The sequence below is a fragment of the Chenopodium quinoa genome, unplaced genomic scaffold (assembly GCF_001683475.1).
Source record: "Chenopodium quinoa cultivar QQ74 unplaced genomic scaffold, ASM168347v1, whole genome shotgun sequence".
Classification (NCBI taxonomy): domain Eukaryota; kingdom Viridiplantae; phylum Streptophyta; class Magnoliopsida; order Caryophyllales; family Amaranthaceae; genus Chenopodium; species Chenopodium quinoa.
The window spans coordinates 391,061-415,235 of record NW_018742484.1 but is presented as its reverse complement, the minus strand read 5'-3'; the positions used below and the strand labels follow the sequence as shown (position 1 = coordinate 415,235).

General features: G+C 34.3%; 2 protein-coding genes across 3 annotated transcripts; both read right to left on the bottom strand.

The window, feature by feature from the left end:
• Positions 1 to 1,206: 1,206 nt before the first annotated feature.
• Positions 1,207 to 12,043, bottom strand: LOC110719308 (LIMR family protein At3g08930-like). Its single transcript, XM_021898203.1, has 14 exons — positions 11,334 to 12,043; positions 11,139 to 11,224; positions 7,596 to 7,711; positions 7,258 to 7,368; positions 6,869 to 6,967; positions 6,624 to 6,746; positions 6,017 to 6,079; positions 5,864 to 5,928; positions 3,901 to 4,010; positions 3,704 to 3,818; positions 3,556 to 3,621; positions 1,999 to 2,109; positions 1,850 to 1,916; positions 1,207 to 1,712 (listed from the first exon to the last, which is right to left on the bottom strand). Exons 1-14 carry the CDS (start codon positions 11,681 to 11,683, stop codon positions 1,665 to 1,667), a joined length of 1,530 nt encoding a protein of 509 aa, XP_021753895.1. The 5' UTR covers positions 11,684 to 12,043; the 3' UTR covers positions 1,207 to 1,664.
• A 2,181-nt stretch (positions 12,044 to 14,224) lies between these two features.
• Positions 14,225 to 18,825, bottom strand: LOC110719307 (meiotic nuclear division protein 1 homolog). 2 transcript variants are annotated; one of them, XM_021898201.1, is made up of 11 exons: positions 18,650 to 18,825; positions 17,423 to 17,503; positions 17,021 to 17,137; positions 16,810 to 16,848; positions 16,597 to 16,704; positions 16,444 to 16,506; positions 16,299 to 16,350; positions 16,091 to 16,135; positions 15,920 to 15,999; positions 15,332 to 15,428; positions 14,225 to 14,501 (listed from the first exon to the last, which is right to left on the bottom strand). In XM_021898201.1, the coding sequence occupies exons 1-10, from the start codon at positions 18,683 to 18,685 to the stop codon at positions 15,339 to 15,341; spliced, it is 711 nt and encodes a 236-aa protein (XP_021753893.1). In that variant the 5' UTR covers positions 18,686 to 18,825; the 3' UTR covers positions 14,225 to 14,501; positions 15,332 to 15,338. The 2 variants fall into 2 exon arrangements, with proteins under 2 accessions (XP_021753893.1, XP_021753894.1); XM_021898202.1 differs by having other exon boundaries at positions 15,332 to 15,410.
• Positions 18,826 to 24,175: the final 5,350 nt, after the last annotated feature.

The window sequence follows — 24,175 nt, the reverse complement described above, 5'->3', positions numbered from 1 at the left end:
GTGCCTCCAATGCTACTGCGCAGTCTTCTTCGCCACCGCAATCATCATCGGGAATGGGCTCGCAAATGCTCAACCCATACTCGCCGCCAGCGTACCTTTCGATATCCTCAGTGGTTTTAAGGTACTCCATTGCTTGCTTAGAGCAGTAAAATTTTTAGGGTTCCTGCATTAATGCAAGGATTTTTTAGTTAGCAAGGATTTTCGAGTTCAACAAGGCGAAAAAAGTGGTCACCTTTTCAACAAATTTTCTTAAGGAAGAAGGTTCCCCCTTGGAGAAACCAAGTTCAGTACTGTGGGTTTGTTGGAAGAAAGAAGTACAAGTGGGGTTCAGCCTCAATTGTGTTTTTATTGTGACATGGGTCCCACCCCGTTTACAAATTTTTACTACACAATTCAAATTTTCCCTCCAATTTCAAAACCCGTTACAAAAAAAGTTGCATAATATTTACAGAAATGCTATGTTATGCATTTGCCCACACATATCAAACCTCCATTTCTACTTCCTCATCACTAGAGGCTTCCTTTGTCTTTAGGTTACCGAGCCTTTTTCACTTTTGTGCTTGGGAGGGAGGGCTACTTGGTGCCTATGGACCCTCTGCCATCCACATTGTAGCAAAGTTGTTTCATGAGCGGGGGATAAATGCAAGGAGGATTTATAGCCTCAAATCCTCTATAAAAGCAATTCTTCTTTCCATTTCATCACTACAAAAACCTACCTTTCAAACTTTTACAGCAGGTAAGGGTGAGTTAAACTTTCCTAACACTGGGACTTCTTGAGCTCACTCGGGATTATTCCGACACCCAAAAAGCAAGCTACGTTAGGGTTGGTTCATTTGTCTATGATAGACACAAGTTTTAAGCAATGTCTTGAACTATTGGACCGCATACTATACATCAACCTGAAGTTCCTCGGTCTGTATCAAGGTAACAAAGGCTTCCCATACTCACTTTCCAATTAGTTTCACTTCTGAAGCAAAGCTGAGCACTCAGAGCTTTTATCTTATAGAAAACATACTACAAAATCAAGCGATATTTATGACCTAAGAAATTTATGCGATTGGTGATTCTGAAACAACTTACACGATGTTATCTATAACTACAAAGTATAAACTGGCTTGAGAACTAAGACGACCAAATGATCGAATTACGAGCATGTTTTCTTCATTTTAGGTTGTTGTTCCAATAGAGGTAATTTTGAAAGCTATGAACAATTCAAAAATTGTTAGTAATTGCATTGACCATTAATCAGCGTTTGTGGACAAATAATACAAAAGGTAGTGGATAAAATCATTAACAAATGAATCTAAAAGGACAAGTCACAATGCAACTAGACGATCATACACTCTACCGGACAATTATATTACAACAGCATGACGCTTGTACCCTCCCGGCCAACCCCACACCCCGCCTCCCTGTGCCCAAAAAAATTTCTCTATAAGTCCTAGAGTAGGTTTTACACAAATCAAACAAGAAAAAATACATACAATGAGAATAACGAGTAAATATAGTTGGCCATAATGCAGCATCACTCTCAACTTGCTCAAACCACAACCAGATTCAGAGTCTTATGACACCGTATGCCAAAGCATTCCAGAACGAGAACAAACTAAGTTCTTTGCAACTTCAAGACCTTCAAGTGGCTGATTTTAAATCAATATACATGATCAAGAGGAGATCTGTATCCTGCCAGAAGTTTTCTTTCTCCGCCAACCCTGAAGCACATACAACAAGAAGTCAGCTTAAGACCCCCAAGAAGAAGACCTTATTTAAAATGTTTAAATATAATTAAATAATATATCTAGTGTTCGCCTAAAAACAACGGGGAATAAAAAAAAATTCATGAGCTTACAAAGGCCGCATAGTAGAGGAATGTCAATACAGCTAATGCAACAAAAGCAATCTGAAACACATTATACCTGTATATAACAGACAAGGTCAGCATTTACAAACCATGAACAGAACATTACAGAGTATTAAACAAGGGTTGAGTAAACAGACTTGTATAAATATTTGATGCCGCGAAGAGATTGCAGCGTGTGGCCAAATATTTCACCAGCAGCAGTTGCTTGGGCATAATATGCAAATGCAGTGGCGCAGAATTGGATCACACTGAACCAAAGAAAAGGGACCATGATCACAAGTTGAATCAAAGATAATAACATTCAAATGAATAACAATGACACAGAAGCTCAACTAGCAGTAAAAACAAGTAGAAAGAAGCAGGAAGGAAGAAAAAAGAGAAACAAAGATAAAGGATAGAAAAAAGACTGGATGACAGGATGAGTAGGTAGAATATGCAATATTCATAGAATTTTCTTCCCAATAGTACCAAAGTAAAGAGTAAACTAATGTCAACCAATGCCCCAATAGGCCTATGCTAGTGGTCATAGTTGGGGCCTTGGGGGAGATAACGGATGAAAAACAGCACACTTTGAGGGATAAAGTACAGTAAAATCAGAGCAGCAAACACGTTCTTGGCACATATCTAAACTAGAGGTGATCATTGGGCGGGCCGGGCCGAAGCAAAAAAAAATTGCCCATTTCTCGGGCCAGGCCGGGTCGGGCTAAGCTTCGGGCCGAAATTGTTGCGCCCAAACCCGCCCAAAATGGTCAGGTCGGGCGGGCTTTTCGGGCCGGGCCAAAAAAACAACTAAATATGCTTAAAACGCATTCCCAAACCCACCCAAAAATAAATAAATTTTCGGGCCGAGCCCAAGCCGATTTCGGGCCGTAAAATTCTGCCCAAATCGGGCCGGGCCGGGCCAACTTTGATCACCTCTACTAAAAACAGACATTTACAACACCTCTATGCAATGAAATCAGAATCCAGTGTTCAGGCCTGTTTTCTTCATGTAATGGACTGAAATTCAGAGACCGAACTCACAGAAAAAATTGATTCTTTGATTAAATTGATTTAATAAGAAGACATAACAAAAATGGAAGCTTTATATTGATTGACATTTGAGAAAGGATTGCAAAAGATAGGATTAATAGCTTAAGGCTATTACTCTCCAATAGTGAGTTTAGCTCACAACTCTCTAACATTGGCTTTAGGCCATAACTCTCTCAAGGGTTCACACCAAATTTCTGCCTACTATTTTCTTTCCCCTCCCTCTCTATTTATACTAAGGACTATTAACCTAGTAAATTAATATTTACTACTCGAATACCCATACTACCCCTCCTTAGGTTAGTTTATTATACTTCACCTTCTTTTAAAAATATTCAGTAAAGTTAATTTCAGTTCAATAAAAAAACAAGTTCTGTTTAGTAAAGAAAAAAAAAATTAATTAGTAAAAATCAGTAACTTTAAGGAATAAGTATACAAATAAATAGAGAATCATTAAAAATAAGTTTTAATTAATAAAAATCAATTTAAGTAAAAATAATAATAATAATAATTTCAGTAGAAATAATTTTAGTTCAGCAAAAATAAGGTTAAGCCGTTACGAGAATATGGACTAGTCTCATCTAATCCAATATTTTCATTACAGCACCATGGAGCCAAAACTGACATTAAAATGATATCAAGTAAATCAAAGCCAAGATTCAAACCTGATAGAGCAAAGAAGAATCAAACCAACATTGAACAAAAAGGAATTCATGAGAGTCGCTCCCCACCTGTAACCAAGTCAATCATGTAAATTACAATAAATTTCCAAACCTCAATGAATATAACAGGTACTTTAGAGTTCATTATTACTTCATGGGATGGATTGTGATGAAAACTAATTTTAAACCAAGCATAGTTGCTCCAGCAACAACTGCCACAAGAAGATAGAAGCAGAAGAATGCAAATGCCACTGTACCAAGCAGCCCTGGAAACAACAAAAAAGGAGTTTTAGATAACAATTGAATAACCAAAAGTAATAAGAACAGCGGTGTCACAAAGAAACTCACCCCAAACATCATCCAACTTGATGAAGATATAATTCAAGGAAGGAGATAGTGGAGGCCTAATTATCAGATATATTAAAATATGTGCAATCCAAGCCACTGAAACAATCAACCTGAAACATAAAGCAAAAATATTAACAAACTTGGCCATGTCAATCACATGACAGACAATCTGTTATGTAAATGTATCCAATTTGACAAATGAATACAGATCCTATAATAAATAAGCAACAATTTGATGCAGCAAGAAACTTCCTTAATAGTTCCAAAGAAGCAAAGAGGAAGTAAGCTGATATGTATCAAATCTAATACTTCCTACGTTTTTTTTCCTAACAGCACTTAGACTTAAGCAATAATCACATACTCTACTTTGACTAGCTTTGATGATTTATGGTTAGAGAAACATATAGTCATGTGGGATTCGTTAGATTCGCCTTGGTTTATACTTAAGTAATATCTAATTTTTATAATTTTTTAATTATTTGTTATTATATATCTGTGATTAAAATAATGCATTGGCAATCATGATATGAGAAATGTTGCCAAAAAATTAATAAATGAATAAAAGACAAAGGAAGAATATTTAACTCCTAAAAGCTCTCCACTGCAATCCACCATACTTAGAAAGCTAGGATAGAAAAGACAGCAATCAGAAGTTTGATTTTAGTGGGATTAAATTGGCACAATTACAGTCTAACCAAAATCCATTCATATACATGTTGACTATGTTACTCGGATTCTACAATTCACCTCAAGTACCCATGACAGATCCTTGACAATAGAGCGTGGTTAAGACACTTAGACACTTCACTTTAGTTCAAAATCATGGAAAATTTTCATAAAATAGCTAAGTCAGGCACTTGGACACATACCCGTGTCAAACATGGGTACCCGAGTCCAAGTAACATAGCATGTTGATATATTAGTCAGAATTTGTTAAAAAACAAACGACATTGGGGTTGCGGTTTACCATATTACTTTTCCATCAGTTTATGATCTGCTATTCATCCTTAGCTAACCCTCTCCTAAAGACAAAGAATTTGCTGACAATGTCTCCTTTACAGGTGCTAAAAACAGATCAATGCAAGAAAAAAAGGAATATTATTGGTTTCAATAACCTTACTGCTGGGAAACCCCAAATAAGCGATTCCCAAATCCAAACTAATGTCAACATAAAGCAACCACTCAGATGGAAAAATATAAGCAACTGTCCCCTCACTTCCCTGCTCCTATAAAGCTACTTTGCTATAACCAATTCCACTATCCTACAAAACAACAAACCCAATAACCCGATAGGGGACAAGCTATAACTTAAAAAGCTCACTAGGAGATAACAATGAGAGCACCATTGGCAGACTAAAAAGGCCAATATGTATCCAACCTTATGAAAAACCAGCAAGTATATGACAAAAGGACGAATTCTTTCCAGTAAGACAAAGAGTCAACTAATGAAGAGGAAGGAACATCAGTCTGCCTCATTTCAACATCAGTGCACAACTAACAGGATAGGCAGAACTGTGATATAAGCATACATGAAGACATTTATTAGTAATATCAAAGGGTATTTTTCTTATTTTGGCTGATTGTAGTAGTAATGATTATTGGTTTATTACTTACCTGAACACCTCCATGAGAAACCACATACCTAACTCTGAATAAAAAATTTACAAAAAATCTGCTATCTAACAAGACATTTAGTCTGCTTACTAAAAAAGAATGTTTTCCTGAACTAAACTTTATATGAATAACCTAATCAAATTCTGCATCAGAACCACAGTTAGAGCAAACAGGATTGTCAGTAATCAAATATAGGCTATTAAACTTCATTTATCTGAACCAGATGCAAGCAAACCCCCACGTCACCCCAAAAAAGAGTAAAGCGGTCACAAGAGAGAAGAGCGTCCAAAAACACCAGAGTAAATAAACTCAAGATTCAGTATTTAAATTTAATAAAATCCACACTCACCCTAAGATTCCCAATATAAGCTTTGCCAAGTATCCCAGTACAGTAAAAGCCCAAGCAGTCTCAGCCTGAATGAACCATAAGTATGTATTAGTAAGACACATAGTAAAGAAAAAGAATTCAATCATCAACGATATGGATACCAACAAACCCCACCTTGTCCCCTTGAGGATACATTTCTTCCAAAGCATTCATATCCTCTTCCAGTAATAGCAACTCCTACAAAGCAAAACAATTTAATTATAGTTTACAATTAACAAAAACCAAAACACTTTTAAACATAAACCTCTTAGTGTGATCATGGCTTCTTTCATTCCGAAAAGAGGGGGGTGGACAGCACTTTCTTTTAAAAATCACTTTACCCATAACCCATTAATGAAAGCAGCCACCTTTGCCTCATTTGCAATTAAATGTTGAGACATGTACCTATCAAAATGCAATTCCACACCAGTGCACTCACATCTAGAATGTTTGGATACAATGACAAGTTTAAAGGAGTAAAATCAAAGCTACATGAAGTGAGGTGTATTTGAAAGCTTTATATACTACTTGTACAATTCTACAAGACTTGGTCAAGATATGAGAAACTTAAGCTATTTCCCCAGTTCCATCATGCCTCAATAACGACTAAGGTCCCTCACTCCCCAAAAGCAACTACTAAAGACCAACATCAAGTAGATATGACATGGAGCGTAATTTGGAAAAAAGCATGAAATCATGAAGAAAGATTACTGAAGTTAATCCAAAACAACAGCTACCTTACCTTCTCAACTGCTTTCACATTTTTACGCCATTTCCTTCCCTTACTGCCACTTCTTTCCTCCTGATGAAGAGCATCGGCAGTTTTCTTCAATTCTCTTGCCTTTTTACCAAGCTCAGTAGCTTCCTAATAGACATCAGCAGAACATGAAAAGCACACAAAGATGCAATGGCACGTATAGAAACAATTTGCAATAGAATCATAATATTCTCAACATGTTTTCAAAATTAGATGACCAAAGAGAATACCTTAATATACTGTGAGCGAGTTATAACAGCTTTTGGACGCCTGAAGAATGCAAATATGAGCCCCAAAGGTAGACAAGCAATACCAGCACCACCAAATATCTAGTTAAGGAAACAAGGTTCAGTCAGAGTCATTCAGACTTAATTCACAATTATTAGTAAAATATCAATGTAAGTGACGCCTCAAGAAGACAGTAGGACAGAATAGCTAGAAAAGATTAAAGTATTTCAGCAAAATATCATCCCTAAGAAATTTCAAAGAAACAAATTTCCTAAAAAACTCAGACAGTTAGACATAAGTTGTTCACTATTAATGATCTTAGGGAATAACAAGAGTGAGGAACTATCAAGAATCACTAATATGTAATGGCATTTGAAAAGGAAGAACATACCGTGAAAAGAACAGATCCTGCAACAGTTGCAAGAGCAACAACGTATTCTGGGAAGGTTGTACGCATAGTCCATGTAGTCTCTGATGAAGGGCTAGCTGAATATGCAGAGCACTGAATAGAAAAACAAGTAAACATAAAGGGAAAGCAATTAGAAACATATTGGAATAACCAGATTGCTCCCTCAATGTCAAACATATAGTGTACATGCATTTGAACATACATTTTTTTACTTAAATTTTTTTCCAGTTTTTTTTTTTTTTTTTGGGGGGGGGGGGGGGGATACTAGAATATCGGTACATAAAAGTTCAAGAGATATTTGACAATGTTATGTTCCTAACCTGCCGTGAATTACCAATACATGGGGAACTAGAAACAAATCCATTCCATGAGCCGGGAAAAGTAGTTGCGCTAGAAGAAAGATGTCGGACAGTAAAGTCCACCTTACCAACAACACCTGAGACATTAAGCCCTAAGTCAGATGCCAAAAATGGATAAACTAAAAAAGAAATAGTAACCTTAACACAAACATAGGCTGAAATAACATATTCATACGTGTCTAAATCATAATGACATAGAGATAGGAGGTTTGTTCTTCAGTTCTAATTTGAAAGTACAACAAGGAATCTAAAACTAAATTATACAAAGCAACTGAGCAACGCAGATTTTAAATTGACATAATGATTAATTTCATAATATTAAGGTTCTAAAAATAAATCAACAAACCTTAACATACCAACTAAACAGCTTTTTTTCTTTATTTTTCACAAAATAAGATATTTACAAGGCAAACTTACAACAATTAAAATTCACAGGAGCCCTCCAAAACTTCAGCCCAAAAGGGCGCGTAAATAATTGTCAAGAAGTTCAAAGATTCTCTTGCATCAACAGCTCAGTGAAAAAAAATACCCATCTAGAAAAGTATTCTTCGCCCACAGTTGATTTGGAATAGTTATGGAGTCAAATATAAGGTGGCAAAGGTAGAACTTTAACCCAACCCACCACTTGTCAAAGGTATTTCCTTTGATGAGTTATAAGACTTACTCCTTACTCCTTAGCCTAGAAGAAAGAATTAATTATTAGAACTCTCTTAATATAGCCCAAAGGCCCCACATCTAACCATCACCATTCCCACAATATCACCTACCCACATCTACACCCTCTGGTCAGCTGTCCACTGTTTGTGTGGTTTGCTTGGTCAATAATAGCTCGCATTCATTTTAAACAAGCAAAACCCTTTTTTGGTCCTTTTTAATACTAACGTAAAACTTATTACTCCTTACTCCTTAGCCTAGAAGAAAGAATTAATTATTAGAACTCTCTTAATATAGCCCAAAGGCCCCACATCTAACCATCACCATTCCCACAATATCACCTACCCACATCTACACCCTCTGGTCAGCTGTCCACTGTTTGTGTGGTTTGCTTGGTCAATAATAGCTCGCATTCATTTTAAACAAGCAAAACCCTTTTTTGGTCCTTTTTAATACTAACGTATAACTTAATACCCAACTAAATACCAATAAAATTCTTTTTTTGTATCAATTAGAATTCAAGGGTCACCGATATACTTCCTCCGTTATTTTTTAGTTGACATATTTTGACTTTTGGCACTATTTACAAACTTTACTTTGACTAGATTTTGTGAGTTATATATGATAAAATATAGTCAGGCGCAATCTTGTTTGAATCATTCAATATATATTTTATTAATATCCACTTTTGATAAATTTTACTTTTTAATAATTCTACTTTTTATTAGTTTTTACTTCTCCGTTATTAGAGATATTAATTGTTAAAATTGTGGGTTGGCAACCATGATAAAAGAAACGTGTCAGCTAAAAAAGAACGAAGGAAGTAGGTTTTTCTTGGTACCCAATAGGTGCAAACAACGAGCAAATTAGTACAAATAAGGGACCAAGCCATTATGGGATGTTTACCTAAGAACATTTCCACCAACACAACCCAAAACTAACATCAACTATCTCCCATCTATCCCGATCTCTTTTTTTCACTTGTAGGCCTATGGCTCATGCATAGAGCAACTTAAACATTAAACAAAGTCTCTAAGACTCCAATGAGGGTCCCACACAAAGTGCGGTAGGGGGCCTCACCCTTGTAGGCTTGTAATAGCAAAAAGGATGCATACACGGCCTATGGCCATTAATGCAAATCTAATTTTTCCAGCATCTCTCCTGCCTTCGTCATCTAATTCACAGTCAAAAGTGTCATAGCCATTTTTCACCACAGATCAAATCCACAAATGAGGAAGAATAGGAAATAACTGCACCAATTGCTCCTCATAAAGTCCCACATGGCGGAACCACCCAACGAAAAGTTAAATCAGTCACCAAAAACAGAGAATTTGACCACAATAGTCTTTGACCAGGAATCTACATTGATCGATATAAAGGGGGAGTTGGGAAATAAAATAAAATAAAATATTGCAGTAATGCAGGGAACAAGGATGGAAACAACCAGATTCAACGACAGATTACAAAAATGAGCAGAAACACTAAAACGTATATGAGCCTACAAACAATGCTCCATGTCCACAAAATCCCTTTCCCTTTTCTCTGGATAGTGGATATAAACCCTTTAACTTTACAATTAATATGTTTTGATGAGTAGAGGTCCAAAAGGATCAAGTTGACGAGCAATGTTAAGTCAATAAAGGGTAATAATTCCAATTAAGGCCATGCTTGGATTGGGGGTAATATATTAGGGGGTAATAAAAGTCAAACTTGAAAAAACATAAGTAATTAGAGGAGTTGTTGTAGGAGACAAGATATTTACAAATGAAATAAAGTAGTTGTGGCATAAGGAAAAAAGAGATGAGGGAATTATTATCCTCATAATGAGGGTAATAGATACCCACCCTCCCCCTAGTGTAACTATTACCCCCCAAAATGAGGGTATTAGTTGCTCTTTCTTCATCTCATACCACACCATCATTACATAATTTTCCTTACAATCATACCATCACTATCTCCTCCTTCCCTATATTCACTTTCGTTTTGCTTAGTTTGACTTTTATTACCCTACTATTATATCTCCCTCAATCCAAGCATGTCCTAAGGAGAAACATCCTAATTCATAAGGGAAACGGGATGTTGTTTCTGACCAAGTGGCTGGTTCGGTGGTTCCTATCCAAATTATCCCAAAGTCCTGTAGTTTAGATGATAATTTTCAGTTCTCAGTTCCTAAGAATAAAACAATCTAAGTGGTTTCCATAAAACAGCCTCAACAATGGCCAGTGTGGGTGGGAAGTATCTAACGTTTTTTTTATCAGATTAATGTTTCCATCGGTGCTCAATTCAGTTGACCACAGGCTATTAGATCCATGAGGCCATATTGGAGGTGCTATTTCTTGTTGATAAGGGACAAAAGACAGAGACTTAGTTGGATGTACGCAACCTCACTTCTATATAACATGGAGACTCTCTTTGCTATCCAATGACCATGCTTAAAATGAGGAAAATCAACAAGGGTAATGCTTAACTAGTAAAGTAACTATGGAGGGATAGTGGTGATTAGGTTCTCCTACTTCCTCCAAGATTCTATGTTACTCAGACATGCCAAGAGTGCCGGACGCCCGGACTAGGATACAGTGTCCAAATCCGACACACATGCATATTATAGGATCACATCTAAATCTAAGACATTAATCGCAAGATAAATGCAGGATCACAATAAATTCCTCCACACATCAACCACCCCTAATTTTATCCTCAAATATCAATTCCCAACACCCCCAATTCATTTCCCTCATTCCAAGCACGGCATAAAAGCAACTCCTCTCACATCACATTGAAAATGTACATTTGCAAACAGGTAACATAATAGTCGGTCAATACTAAGATCAAATTCAAGTAATGCCTCACCATAGAGAATTCCTAATGTAAGACCGCACACGACAGCGGTAACACCCACCCAGATCGCCGCGCTTTTAACCCGCTTTCCAACACTCCTGCAACCACAACAACCAAAAACCCCAAAATCACACCCATCAACATCATCAAACAAAATTCAAATTCAAAACCAAAAATTCAATAAATCAGCAGAGCAATGTACCATACTTGTCCTGGTCTCCCTCATAGTAAAACATAGCAAAGGGAATCACAAAGAAAACAAGAATAGCGTCGATGATATAAATAGCAAGCCAAAGCTGCTTCATCGGCAACGTCAAATGACAAGCGCCATTATAAACAGCATGACGACAAGCATGCCGATTAGCGACGTCAGCAGGAAGCATAAGAATGGAGATAACAGCAACAGAAAGCCCCAAAACGACGACGAATTTAGGGAAGTAAGCTTGATTAACATCATCAGGATGCTGGTAATTGATCAAAAGGTAGACATTGAAGACGAAGACTAAAACAGTTACGATAATGGCGACGAGCAGCAATGCTAGATTGAAATCCCCCATTGCTAAATTTGGGGATGAATTTTTTTCTAGGGTTTGAGTTTTAGATCTGATTTTGAGGAGAGAGAAAGAGATGAAGGTGTTTTTTTTTTTGAGTTGATGATTGTTTTGAAGGAGGTAGTGGGGGTGTGGAATTTTAGTGTTTTGACGGTTTTGTCCTTAGGAAATGGGTTTAATTACGGGTTTAATTTGGAATTTGGGAAATATGAGAAGGGTAGTATGGGAATAAGGGGAAATTATGTTCAATTTCTTCTGGTTTGAAATACTAATTCTGAAACAACCTGTCTGAAACCGTAAAGCATATTTGCTTAATCATTTTCCTTGACTCACTCGTTGTATTTTTGTTTTTTGTTAATTTATGGGAAAATTCAAGTTTATCTATGTGATAAACTTGAAAATATATCTCCTCTCACAATATATTGTTTTATGTTTATTTTCAAAATAATAAAAGTGAAATAATAAAGTGGCACAAAAATCAATGCGAGAAATTGTTAGGGGAGATTAACTTGAAATGTTAATCTCAGAGATTAACTGGGGCTCCCTCTTAATTTATTTGTGTGTGTGTGTGTTTTTTTTTTTTTTGAAGGAATTTTTTTTGTGTAATTCATAAAGTATTATCCCTATTTTTTCCTAATGTCTCGATATCGCCAACACATATGCAAAATTTTGATTAATTTAACATGCACATTTGTCAAGTGGATTTTTTACCAATAATTTTTTAATATTCAATAATTATAAGTATGAAAAGTTGATATTCGAAAACTATATATGCTACATATTATGTTTAATATTCTATATGTAGCATAAATATTGGTCAAATTGGTGTATGAAAATAGTGTAAAATTTAACACGGGACATTATATATATAAAGTTGATATTTGAAAACTATACATTGAAACAATTCTAACAAATACCTCCATATAATAACTATGTAATCATGGAGTATAAAGCACAAATATTGGTCATATTATTGTATGTGAATAGCGTAAAAATCAAAATATGGCACTTAAAAATATTAGTTCTTAATTCTCATCTCAAACTAAGATAAACCTGTGTGGATATCCAGTGGCGGATCTTGAAAAAATTTCTTTTAGGGGCCGATTAAAACTAAATACATGACATACATATAAAAGTACACAACTAAATTAAGAAAGTAATGAAAGAAAATGAGAAAATTGCCAAATTTATTATAATGAATTAAGCCAAATGCAAAGCAAAAACCCTTAAAATAACGAGTGTCACAATCTTATTCTTAAACAAACAATTAAATTAGTATGTATAAGAATTACTTCGTAAAACTTATCTATGAGTACTTGATTAAAGAGAAAACCTTTTGATACAGAAGTATTGTTCATAGCTCCCAAGAAGCTCAATTGCCAAATTGGTGGTAAAATCCCATTAAATATTGTAGTTGTAACTTGCAAGTCTCACATTTGCTACATCCTAATCCTACTTTTCATATAAAAATAAAACAATATTAAAGGAAGCTATGTGGGTATTAGATTCCTAGGCTATAAAAGCACGGTAGAATTGTTGAAATATGGGAACCTCCCTAAAGTTGGGCTACATGTGTTTCTTTTTGATGGACTTGTCTAACACTTACCCTAATTTTATTTTGGGCTTGTATTTGGGCGGGGCCCCAAATGGCCCCCTGAATGGTCTGTCACTGTGGATATCAGCTAACATAATTGGTTAAAGTCTTGGGAATTGAAATATTACTCAAAAGGTCAAATTACGAAGTGTGTCTTTCTATCATATTGATGTTCCATGTACTATATTTCATACTCCAATATAGTAAATGCTGACACAGGTGATATTTCTACGACGACAATATTGGATTATTGGTAGATGGCTCGTGGAATAAACATACTCATGGTTTGGGATGGGGGTTGTGTCCAGAAAAAGAAGAGTTTGGTATTCAGGGAATGTTGGGGGGAGCGGCTCACGATTTGGCTCAATCGGCCTTATATGCAGAGATGAATGCTTGTCTTGAAGGTCTTCGGCGAGGAGCAAAACGTTTATGGCATGTTATCACAATTTACAGGTACTCTGTTTCTCTCGTAAAGATGTTAGGGAGGAAACTGTAACGAATGCTAGCCTTAGATGGACGGGGGATGATATTCGCCGAACTAGTAAGGCCTTTGCAAAGTGTAGCGTCCACAATGTTCAAAGGGAACGAGTTCATAAGGCGCATATCCTTGCTACCACAGCTAATAGTAGTTTATCTTCCTTTAATAATGTGTTTTAGTTTGTTCGTTTAAGCTCATGTAAAAAAAAATAGTAAGTAATCTATGTCGTACCAATTCAAAAGCAAGAATTTTGGAAAGCTAAAAGCACTTCGTACTTATTTTTTGTCGATCAATTATTTCTAATGTAATAATAGTAATATTAATTTATTCTAAATTTTACTCTACACTAGTTTTTTTTACAGAACTTATATTACACTTATATTTATTGGTTAAAGTCCCTCAATGTTTTTTCTCCCTACCCGTTTTGTTTCCTTCTGAAAACCCTTGCAAGATTAAAAAAACGAAAAAAATTGGGTGAGTCAGACTCGCGGTGAGTCCAATATATCTGACAATAATAACCTAATATATGACATTACAAGAGAAATATGTACGTTTGTCAATATGTATGTCAAATAACATTGACAAAGACTATAAGCTAAAAAACTTTGCTAGTTCTAGGGGAATGGATAGAGTTGAGCAGTTTTTACAGCAAATTGTTCAACCTCAAACACAAGCAGATACACATTACATTCAGTCCGGTTCTTCAAGGAAAATTCCTCGTCTAGCCACCAGCACAAATGATGCTTTCCAGTCTGCATGCATAAAAGTAAACTCATTATCAGCAATTAAACACAGAGCATATAAGACAAACTATGTCAGACTTTCAATTAACACCACACATTGATGATCATAAGATTTCAGGAAAACTGCAGAAGAGAATCTTTTTATCAGACAAACAGATGAGGCGACATCGATTTAATATAGCTACATAAGCAATCTTGCATGAGCTACCATAAGCCCTTAGACTAGCCAGAAGAAAATAAAAAAAAGATAGCATAGAAGCTGCACAATCTGCACCAAAAGTTTGGCATGTTTGATGACTAAAACAAATTAGAAGAAATAATGTGATGAGCATTGTCATATTTAGATGCATTTGGTATTTGGTAATTAAATACAATGAAGCAAAACGCAACCAGAAGGACAAACACTAGTATTGTTGGATTTGAGTACCTTCACTTTTTTACCAAATGAGCAGTCACATACCAGAGATATTTAACTCTCAAAATTTGCTTCCCCTTCAACATAACGATGAGTGTGCCCAGACTACAGACAGCTTCAGTTCCCCCCCCCCCCCCTCTCTCTCTCTCTCTCTCTCTCTCTCTCTCTCTCTCTCTCTCTCTCTCCCTTCACCCATAGTCCCCAACCCACCAGAAAACAAAGGAGAAGCAAACAACTAGCAATAATATTAAAATTGAAAGAAGAGCTCAATAAAATATGAGCATGAGTGCCAAAAAATCAAATCACTGAACTGAAACAGATAATAAAAAGTACATATACTGATCAAAATGCTTAATTAAGCGGTTTATGCCCTTGTTACAAATAAATTATGCATCTATGCCAGGCAGCATCAAGATGAATTCACCTTCTAACTAGTTATCTGGAGCTCCGAGTGAAGAAGGATTTGGTAACTCTATATAGTCAAAATCATCTGTTATTCCAGCCTGCAGCACAAAGGAAAACTTTATAGAATATTATTTGTAGAACAAGGCCGTCAAAACAACAAGCAAACATCCTATAATAATATACTTTTGTAGTTTATAGCCTCAGATTGGCTACATAAGGACTGACATTTTTTGGTACATCCTATAATTTATACTTTTGTAGTTTATAGCCTCAGAATATTATTTGTACACCATTTGCAATGCATTGAAGCGAAATATAAGGTAATGTCCATGAAAGCAAATAAGCAGTTGAATAATATTGCCACATGAGGTTAAATATAAGATTCTGAATGACACAATCAAGATAAAAGAAAATCTGCAGCAAATTCAGGTTATTAGTCAAAAGATTCTATAAAATAATTGAAAGAACTAGTTTCTGTAATAGTAAAAACTACTTTAGAAGTTGCAAGTACAAAGCAGCTGAGATGAAATGTCACAGGCAATCAATATAGTGCTATAATATAGATGAAGGTAGTTGAAACTTGAAATTGAGTAAATTAAAAAGATACCTCCTGGTACATGTGTTCAAGTTGTTCTCTAGCCTGTGGAAAATTGTTTGCACACCATTGCCGCAACGTGAATATATTGTCTGTACATTGTTTATGAGAGGGGTTATAAACACAGGCAACAACTAGTACAATCTATCTATAGCATTTTAAAGGAAAATAACGGGTTCTAACCTGTCCATCTGTTGGCAGCTGAATATGAAACTTCTATAGCCTTTTCTGCCACAGGCCACATTGACAGTTCAGAAATTAGTCATTTCTAAATGGATCTCAGCAAACTAATTTTACCAGAAAGATCAAAAGACAAAGCAGATATAGAGCAAGAGTATTCTCTTCAGAACTACACAGTTGAACATAGAGAAGAAGAATAAATGTTACTTACTCATTGTCTCAAAAGCAGCAGGATCATTATCTGCATATTGGGCCAGTTCCTCCTATTGAAAATAATAATCAAGTAGTGTTATCAAACTCTCAAAAAAAGATACTTCCTTTTAACAATGCACTGTGACAAACTAGGACAAACCAACCTTCAGTTCATTGTGCTTCAGCTCAACAGATTTTAACTCGCTTAAAGCCTCCTCTCTCTCATCCTTAAAAATTCCAATCACATAGTAAGGCATTGAATGTCATTAATACAGCCAAAACATTATTACAGCTCAGTGATAAAGCTAAAGACTGACAGATTCTTCGCGTCCTTTCTTCAGGGCAGCGCATTGTTCCACCAATTCAGCATAGCGTTTCTTGCTGGCATGAAGATCAGATTCTAGTTTACGAGACACATTCCTAAGCTGTCAAACCATAACTTCAGATTAAATTGTTGAACCAAGTTATATGTTCCCTAAATTTCTAAAAATTCAACTAAGATCCATTGTAAATGCATTACAAATGATTACCTGATTCCCAGCAGTGCTAGGAAGACTCCAAAAGTAAATCTAGCAAAAGAAAGATGGTCAGCCAATCATGCTTCAATGTAACCGGGGGGGAAAAAAAAAAGAAAAACACACTAAGTCAAGCATGATAACGCTATTCGGTGTCACAACATGGCAAGTCATGTTATAATTCTGAGTCCATTAGTAAATCACTTTCAAGTCAAGACATTCTTACAGAACTTCCAATCTTGTCCTTCAAGACAAGGTCATCATCCACAAGACTTTGGATAACATCTTTCACTGATTGACTGATGACACCTTTTTTTGGCCCCACCTTTTCAAGTTCCTTAAGCTGGAATTAACAACAGCAAAACCATTCAGAGTGCAGATTAATACAATGGATGAATGTCCCAAAAAGCATACAGATAACTAAGCTTGAGGAAGACAGTAGTAGCTCAACCATATAGAACCTAGCTTAAGGAGTGAGGATTGTAACATGCTTAAGTTGCTTCTTTATTGCTGCTAACATTACCCTATTCATATGCATAACAATGGTCCACACTTTTGCATTGTTTTAAATCCAAATATCATAAAAGAGGATGTAAGAGATAATACAAAACAGATGCTTTGCACTTACAAGGAAGAAATCTTGTGAGTCATAAAATATCTGAAGCATTTTCTCACGCTTTTCTTCGAGTGAAAGACCTCTCTTCTTGGACTACCACAATCATTTTGAAAATAAACGATAAGAGTTCTCATAAATACTCATTTTAAAACAAGTAGCAGATTCTGTTACTTGAAACAAAAAATTTATCAACAAAACAAACTTAAACAAGCTAAAATAATGTTGTGATAAGGATAAAAAACAAGGCAACATAACAGAATAATGATTCTAAATTTCTAATATTGCATTATCCAGTTCTGATTAAATACACAATTCACACGTCCATACTTTGTAAGTCTATAACGCAAAATGGGTATCATTAAGGGGTAATCAATAGTAATTCAACTCAATATGAACATTCTTGTCCCTCATCCCATGATCCATCTCTAACTCTTCATTCATTCTTATTATCTATGAAAATTTACCTCACTCCCCTGATCGCATAATATGAGTGCACAAAGAGGCTCTGCAAACCTCAATTTTCCTTCCTTTCTATTTATTTTTATATCTTGACATGGAAAATCCGAAGTCAAGTCCAGTTATCAAAAATTTCTCACACCTATTAGTCCCAAAATTATCATAAATTTAAAGCATGTAGCAATGTAGGTCACAGCACTGGCATCCATTTCAGCTCTAAATTGATATAGCTCAAACACGGGTAATTGCCATATTTTACAGCAAGAGTGTAAGACACATTCAATGACAATAATAAGCACTCGTGATGCTGCTTACTCCATATTAAAGTATAATGACAAGGAGATGGGGCTGTATATTGGCAACTTGACAAGCATCTCCTTTCTCAATTTTCATAATTTTATAAGTTGTGTTTAACAAGACTCTCCAAAATTCCCCACATTATTTAACTTACATCCAATCCAATCCTGTCGAGAAAGGAGTACATATCCCGTGCATTACCACGAGTACAAGCTAGTGATATAAATCAGGCCCGTCCCTGAGGCAGGGCAGGAGGGGCGGCCGCCCTAGGCCTAGGGAAAAGAGATTTAATTTCATAAAAAATACATAATTTTAGGGATATTTGATTCAATAATCTCATAATTTCTTTTCCTTTGGTTATGATGTTTCATAATCTAAGAATTTACGAACCCTAAACTTAAAGCACTGATGATTAAATTAGATTAGATCAAATATTAACCCTAGATTGTGAAATTGATATGATGATAACAACAACAAACAACTTACCTTAGAAGCTGCTTCAGTGGGAATACTTAGATTCATCGGAGAACGTCAACTACGCTTCAATGGAGAACGTTGAGTCCGCTTCAATGAAATAACTGAGAGTAGGAGTCCGCTTCAATGGAGAACGTTGAGTCCCCTTCAATTAAAAGTCATGTCTCGCCCGACATATTATGGGTTAGAATGTTAGATCCCTCTAATAAATAAATGGGATGAGTTTTTATATGATCGTCTAATTTTGGGACAAGTGGGTTTTATAAAGGTTTTAAGTAATAAACATGTTTTATTCTTAAAAAAAAAAAGTAAACCTGTTTTAAATATTTTTAAATATTTTCACACACCAAAGCTTGTATCAATTCTTTGTAAGATTTTTAGAGTTTTTTTAAAAAAAAACAGCTGAAATTACATTAATTAAACTGAGTTTACAACAAACGAAAAAACAATAAAGTAACAAAAGTTACTATTGGCATAAGAAGCCCTTACACAATACCAATTATGGTCATTAACGACATTCACCTTTAACATATTACAACGAGTGAGGACAACACAAATAAGGCTTACCAACATTCATTTAAACATGCGATGAGACTATTGATAGAACGAGAGAAGTTGGTGATCATGTTTCGTGTTGTGTAAGGTATTTTCTAACATACAATTAAAAGTCTATGAATGTTGCTGATATGACGGAGAGAGCCCAAAATTAGTATGTCTTACCCTAAGAGACCCCAATAATTCAAATGAATAAAATCCTCTTGAGATCTATGCTTCATTCATGTCAATCACATTTCTTTTCGATTTGACAAAACCATATCTTATACTCCCTTCGTCCCGTAATATAGTTCCTATTGCGTTTTTTTCACGGTATTAATAAAATGGGAGGAAAAGTGGAAGAATTACATTAAAAGTGGAAAAAAAAGCTAAATAAAAGTACAAGACAAGTGGATAATTTAAGAGGAAAAAAGTAAAAAGTACAATTATAAACAAAAGTTAGAGAGAGAATGTGAAAAAAAGTACAATGTAAGTGGATAAGCTAAGGGTAAATTAGAAAGTTGAATAAATAAAGTAAAAAAATAAGGATGTAATGGTCTTTACATACCATCCAAAAATAAAAACAAGAACAACATTTTGGGTCTCTAAAATAAGAAAACATAAACTATATTGTGGGACAGAAGGAGTATATTTTCACATACAAAGTCATGATGTTGTAAAGGCTTTTACCGTCATCACATACAAATGGGTTTAACAACACCTACTACCATCCTCCTTCAACAAGGGCTTATGTAAACTTGAAATTGGAATTTTGCTCCATCTCCAAACAAACATAAGTGACACCACTTTCATTAAAGAAACACATTTTTATTAATGGAACACATCAAACGACTCTATTTCATCCTCCAATTAACCCTGAATTTGACTTGTCTTTGTTTTTCGATCTATTATTTTAAGTACTTATAAAATCTAAATTTTATTTTTTAAAAAAATTCAATTTAATTTATTAATCCGAACTTTCAGCAATTTACTCTCAATAATCTCAACTTACATTTATTCAGGAGCATTATGAACTTTTAGGTGGATTTTCTTTCACTAGGTCGATTTACCAGTGACCTAAATAAAGGGTGGTTTTTATTTTGTAAAAGTCATGTGTGATGTGTCGCAACATAATTGGTCCAAATTTCTTTTGTAAAAAAAGAAAAAAAAAATTAAAAACCCTTCCAAGCCAGCCACCATCCTTCCTCCCCTTAGCCCCAACCCCTAGCCCCACCGAAATTCTACCAGCCGCCTTCCCTAATAATCGATAACAGACGGTCGGCCCCTCCCTGCCCCTAATCACTCTGGCGACCCACCTACACCATCGAAACCACCTTGCTTCCCCCATCCCCAAAACAGCCCCTCCCTTCCCTCGTCGCCCAAGCAGTCGATTTTTTAGCACCCTCAATTGAAGATTATTGTCGTGGTTGTGTTACTCAAGGTTTTTGTAGTAGATTTTTTTTTTAAAAAATGAAAATAAATAAATAAATGGTAGTGTTCTCAAAAGTAGTCATAATAATGGTAGTTGTTGGTAAAATTTTCTTAATTTTTCACAAAATTACCATATATCTAAAGTATAATACCCCCTCGTCCCTTTTTATTGGATACGTTGACTTTTACACGTTTGTCAATACACCTATTTGACTATTAATAAATTTCATTACATACTTTTAAAAATTATAACGATTGAATGTTAATAAAGCATTCGTTGAGACGTATCAAACAAGATCTCATAGGACTCTTTTACTTTTGTGGGTAAATTTGAAGATTATCTAATACTCGCTCTTTCCCATATTACATGACACAGTCAACATTACACACATGTCAATGCAGTACTTTGACGTTATTTGTATATAATTAAATATTAATGAAAATTATTTTAAAAATTATCTCTTGAAACTTTATATATATACCTATTTAACAGCATATTTTATGATAAAATATGTTTTTGTTATGTTAGTAAAAAATTATTATCAAAACTAATACATGAATAGTGAAAAAAGTCTAGCGTCTCATGTATTTTGGGATGAAGAGAGTATTATGAATAGTATTTAAAATCTGAACATAACCAATAAAAAGAAACAGAGGGAATATTATGAATAGTATTTAAAATCTGAACATAACCAATAAAAAGAAACGGAGGGAGTATTATGGAATAATATTTAAAATCTAATAATAACCAATAAAAATGAACAGAGGGGTACCCTACAAATTTAATCATCCTAAAGTAATTGAAACACTTTAATAAACATTTTTGTTGATACATAACATTATTTTACATAAATATTTATAAATTAACAAATTACATAAAATTTTTTATGAATTAACAAATTACATAAATATTTATAATTATAAAAACAAATGATTTATTCAACAAAAATATTGTTATTTTGCCCTGGGCCACCAAAATATCTGAAACGGCTATGATATAAATTATGTCAAATGGAAAACTCAAGGCAATCACACATTTATTAATATAGAAAAATGAAAAGATTGAAAACTCACCATGTTTGCAAAATACTATCAATGAATAATCACCCACCGAATCAAACAGGTTTCCAAAACCCTACAAAATCGAAGTCATCCAAAAGTTAATTAAGACATTCACAATACACTTACAGAAAGCAAATTCAGAATTCAGATGAAAATTAACAATAGAAAAAATAAAAAATGCTAACATAGGTGAAAACAATTACAGAAACCAAAAAGGAAAAAATCAACGAGAATAGTTTCGATAATTTCAAATATATATCAAGCAATCAAACAAACTACTATCATATAACGCACAATTTTGGTCAACTTATCACACAATTTCTCAGCAATTAATATATTACTCTTCAAAATTAACCAAACAAATCAGTAAACCATCAAATAAAAAATTAAAAGGATCAAACGATTAGGCGAATGGAGTAAAAATGACTCGTATGATAGATTAATATTAATAGAAATAATTGTTTTGTAAAATCCGAGTTTAGAGCTAAGTTTCAAAACAAAAGGGGAAATTTGACTAACTTGGGAAGAAAACCTGAAAGAGAAAAGGAAATGGTAGTGATTTAGATGAAAAGTAAGTTTGAAGCTACTCTATTCTAGAAAGCATGGACTACTACTATCTGCTCTACACAAGCCCAATAACCGCCTTAAAATTTCAAAAACAGGCGGTGCAAATTACTATAACGGGGTGTTTGGAACGTGGGAATGGGAGTTTGGGGATTAAAAGGTGGGAATGAGATTAGGAATTAATTGTTGGGAATTCATGAAAATATAACAATACCTTATTTGGATAGTGAGTTGGAATATATAGGAATAAATAACAATTTTACATTTACCCTTATTAATATTTCCTTTCATTATTTTCATTACTGACAAAAATGTCATTTTAAACTTATTCCCATTCTCATAATCCCATCCATTTATTACCTACCCTTCCTAGGTAAATAAATGGTGGGAATTCCCCCTTAAATATTGTGATTCCCAAACCTATTTTTATTCTCATTCCCATCAAACAAACAAAACTTTTTTCTTGAATTGGGATTAAAACTCTCAATCCCACCCTTAATTCCCAAATACCAAACACCCCCTAATGGTTAGAAAAGTGAATCCCTCCTTCTTTTCCCACCAAGAGTTTGCCTAGAGAGTTCCCTAGAGATTTTGGATCGATTTTTCATCATGATTTTTGCCTAACTTATTAACAACGGATTGACCTATTCGAGGTTCTAATAATTCAATACGGAGTAAAATGTATATTTGTACTTATTAGTAAAAAATGATTGTTTTTTTGTCTTTTTTTAAAAAAAATTGATTTTTGTTTAAAAAAAATGATTGATTTTCATAGAAAATGCTTGAAAATAACTAAATTCCTCCAACACGCTACATGTTACAAAAATTATATGCATACCATCCACGCCAACCAAAAACTGAGCCTTTTTTTAAACCTTTAGTTCAATTACGGAATAGCGGTTTAATAATTACACATATACCAAAATTTAGTTTAGTACTACTAGATTAGTCTCGTGTGAAGTAGGATTTGAACAAATAAAATATTCTATTTTTTTTTATACCAAAATTAAATTCTTATTATTAGAGCTCATAAAAATATTGAGTGATGAAAGGGTTGGAGTACCTGAGAAAGAAAAATTAAATTATTATTATTAGAGAGAATAGATTATTTTTCAGAAATTGCTACTAATAATAATATTGTTGACCAAAAATTTAATAAAAAATAAATAAAAACATAAAATGATGACATCATTTATAGTTTTGGAGGGGAAATTTTTAATAACAACATGACATGTGTCTAATTTAAATATAAGATAATGTCAGCGATTCCTATTTTAGTATTAGTTGATAGATAGATAGATAGATAGATAGATTCTTACTCTTAAGTGAATCGGTAAAAAATAATTTGTGTTGATGTGGATGATATATTCGAAATATTGATAAAATGTGTCATAATTATGAACAATTTATATGGAAATCACTCATTAAAAAAAATTACGTAGAAGTAGTAAATAATTTTTTTTTTGCTTCCATTAATTTGATTCCCAATCAAAAATCATGTATTTCATAATACTTTTATCTTCCTGGTTTTAGTATTCCATTCATCCTAATTTAATTGATCTCATCCGTTCTTTATTACTGATTACCTATTTTGTTTATAGTGTTTTCCTTTGGCGTTTATATTTAGCAGTATCTTGTGGTGGTCATAGCCACCCCTAGACCCCTGGTTGTAGGAGAAGTTGATGAAAGGGTTGGTTGCAAGAAGATGGGTGGTGGGTTGTTGTGCTTGAAGGTGGAAATACGATGTTGAATACTCCGACCTCCATCCCAACCTTTGTTGGATTATTCTTGTTAATATTTCTTTTTAAATATTAGCGTTCGACCTCCATCCTAACCCAATTCTCTTATCTTTCAAACAAAAAAATTTGATCGGAGGGGTTATTAGATAGAACAAAAAAAAAAAACTATAGTACTTACGGTATACTATTAATAATATACCCGTTAATA

Bases quoted from the DNA above. Each gene is read 5' to 3' on its own strand.
- LOC110719308 (XM_021898203.1), bottom strand. From the start codon at position 11,683: ATGGGGGATTTCAATCTAGCATTGCTGCTCGTCGCCATTATCGTAACT. The intron at 6,747-6,868 runs GTATTCTCTTTG...GATGTCTATTAG, and splicing joins CTCGCTCACAGTATATTAAG to GAAGCTACTGAGCTTGGTAA. The intron at 3,819-3,900 runs GTGAGTTTCTTT...TGTTGTTTCCAG, and splicing joins CAAGTTGGATGATGTTTGGG to GGCTGCTTGGTACAGTGGCA.
- LOC110719307 (XM_021898201.1), bottom strand. From the start codon at position 18,685: ATGAATCTAAGTATTCCCACTGAAGCAGCTTCTAAG. The intron at 16,849-17,020 runs GTAAGAATGTCT...TTCTTTTGCTAG, and splicing joins AGGACAAGATTGGAAGTTCT to ATTTACTTTTGGAGTCTTCC. The intron at 15,429-15,919 runs GTATCTTTTTAA...TATTCTATAAAG, and splicing joins TTGAACACATGTACCAGGAG to TTTTCCTTTGTGCTGCAGGC.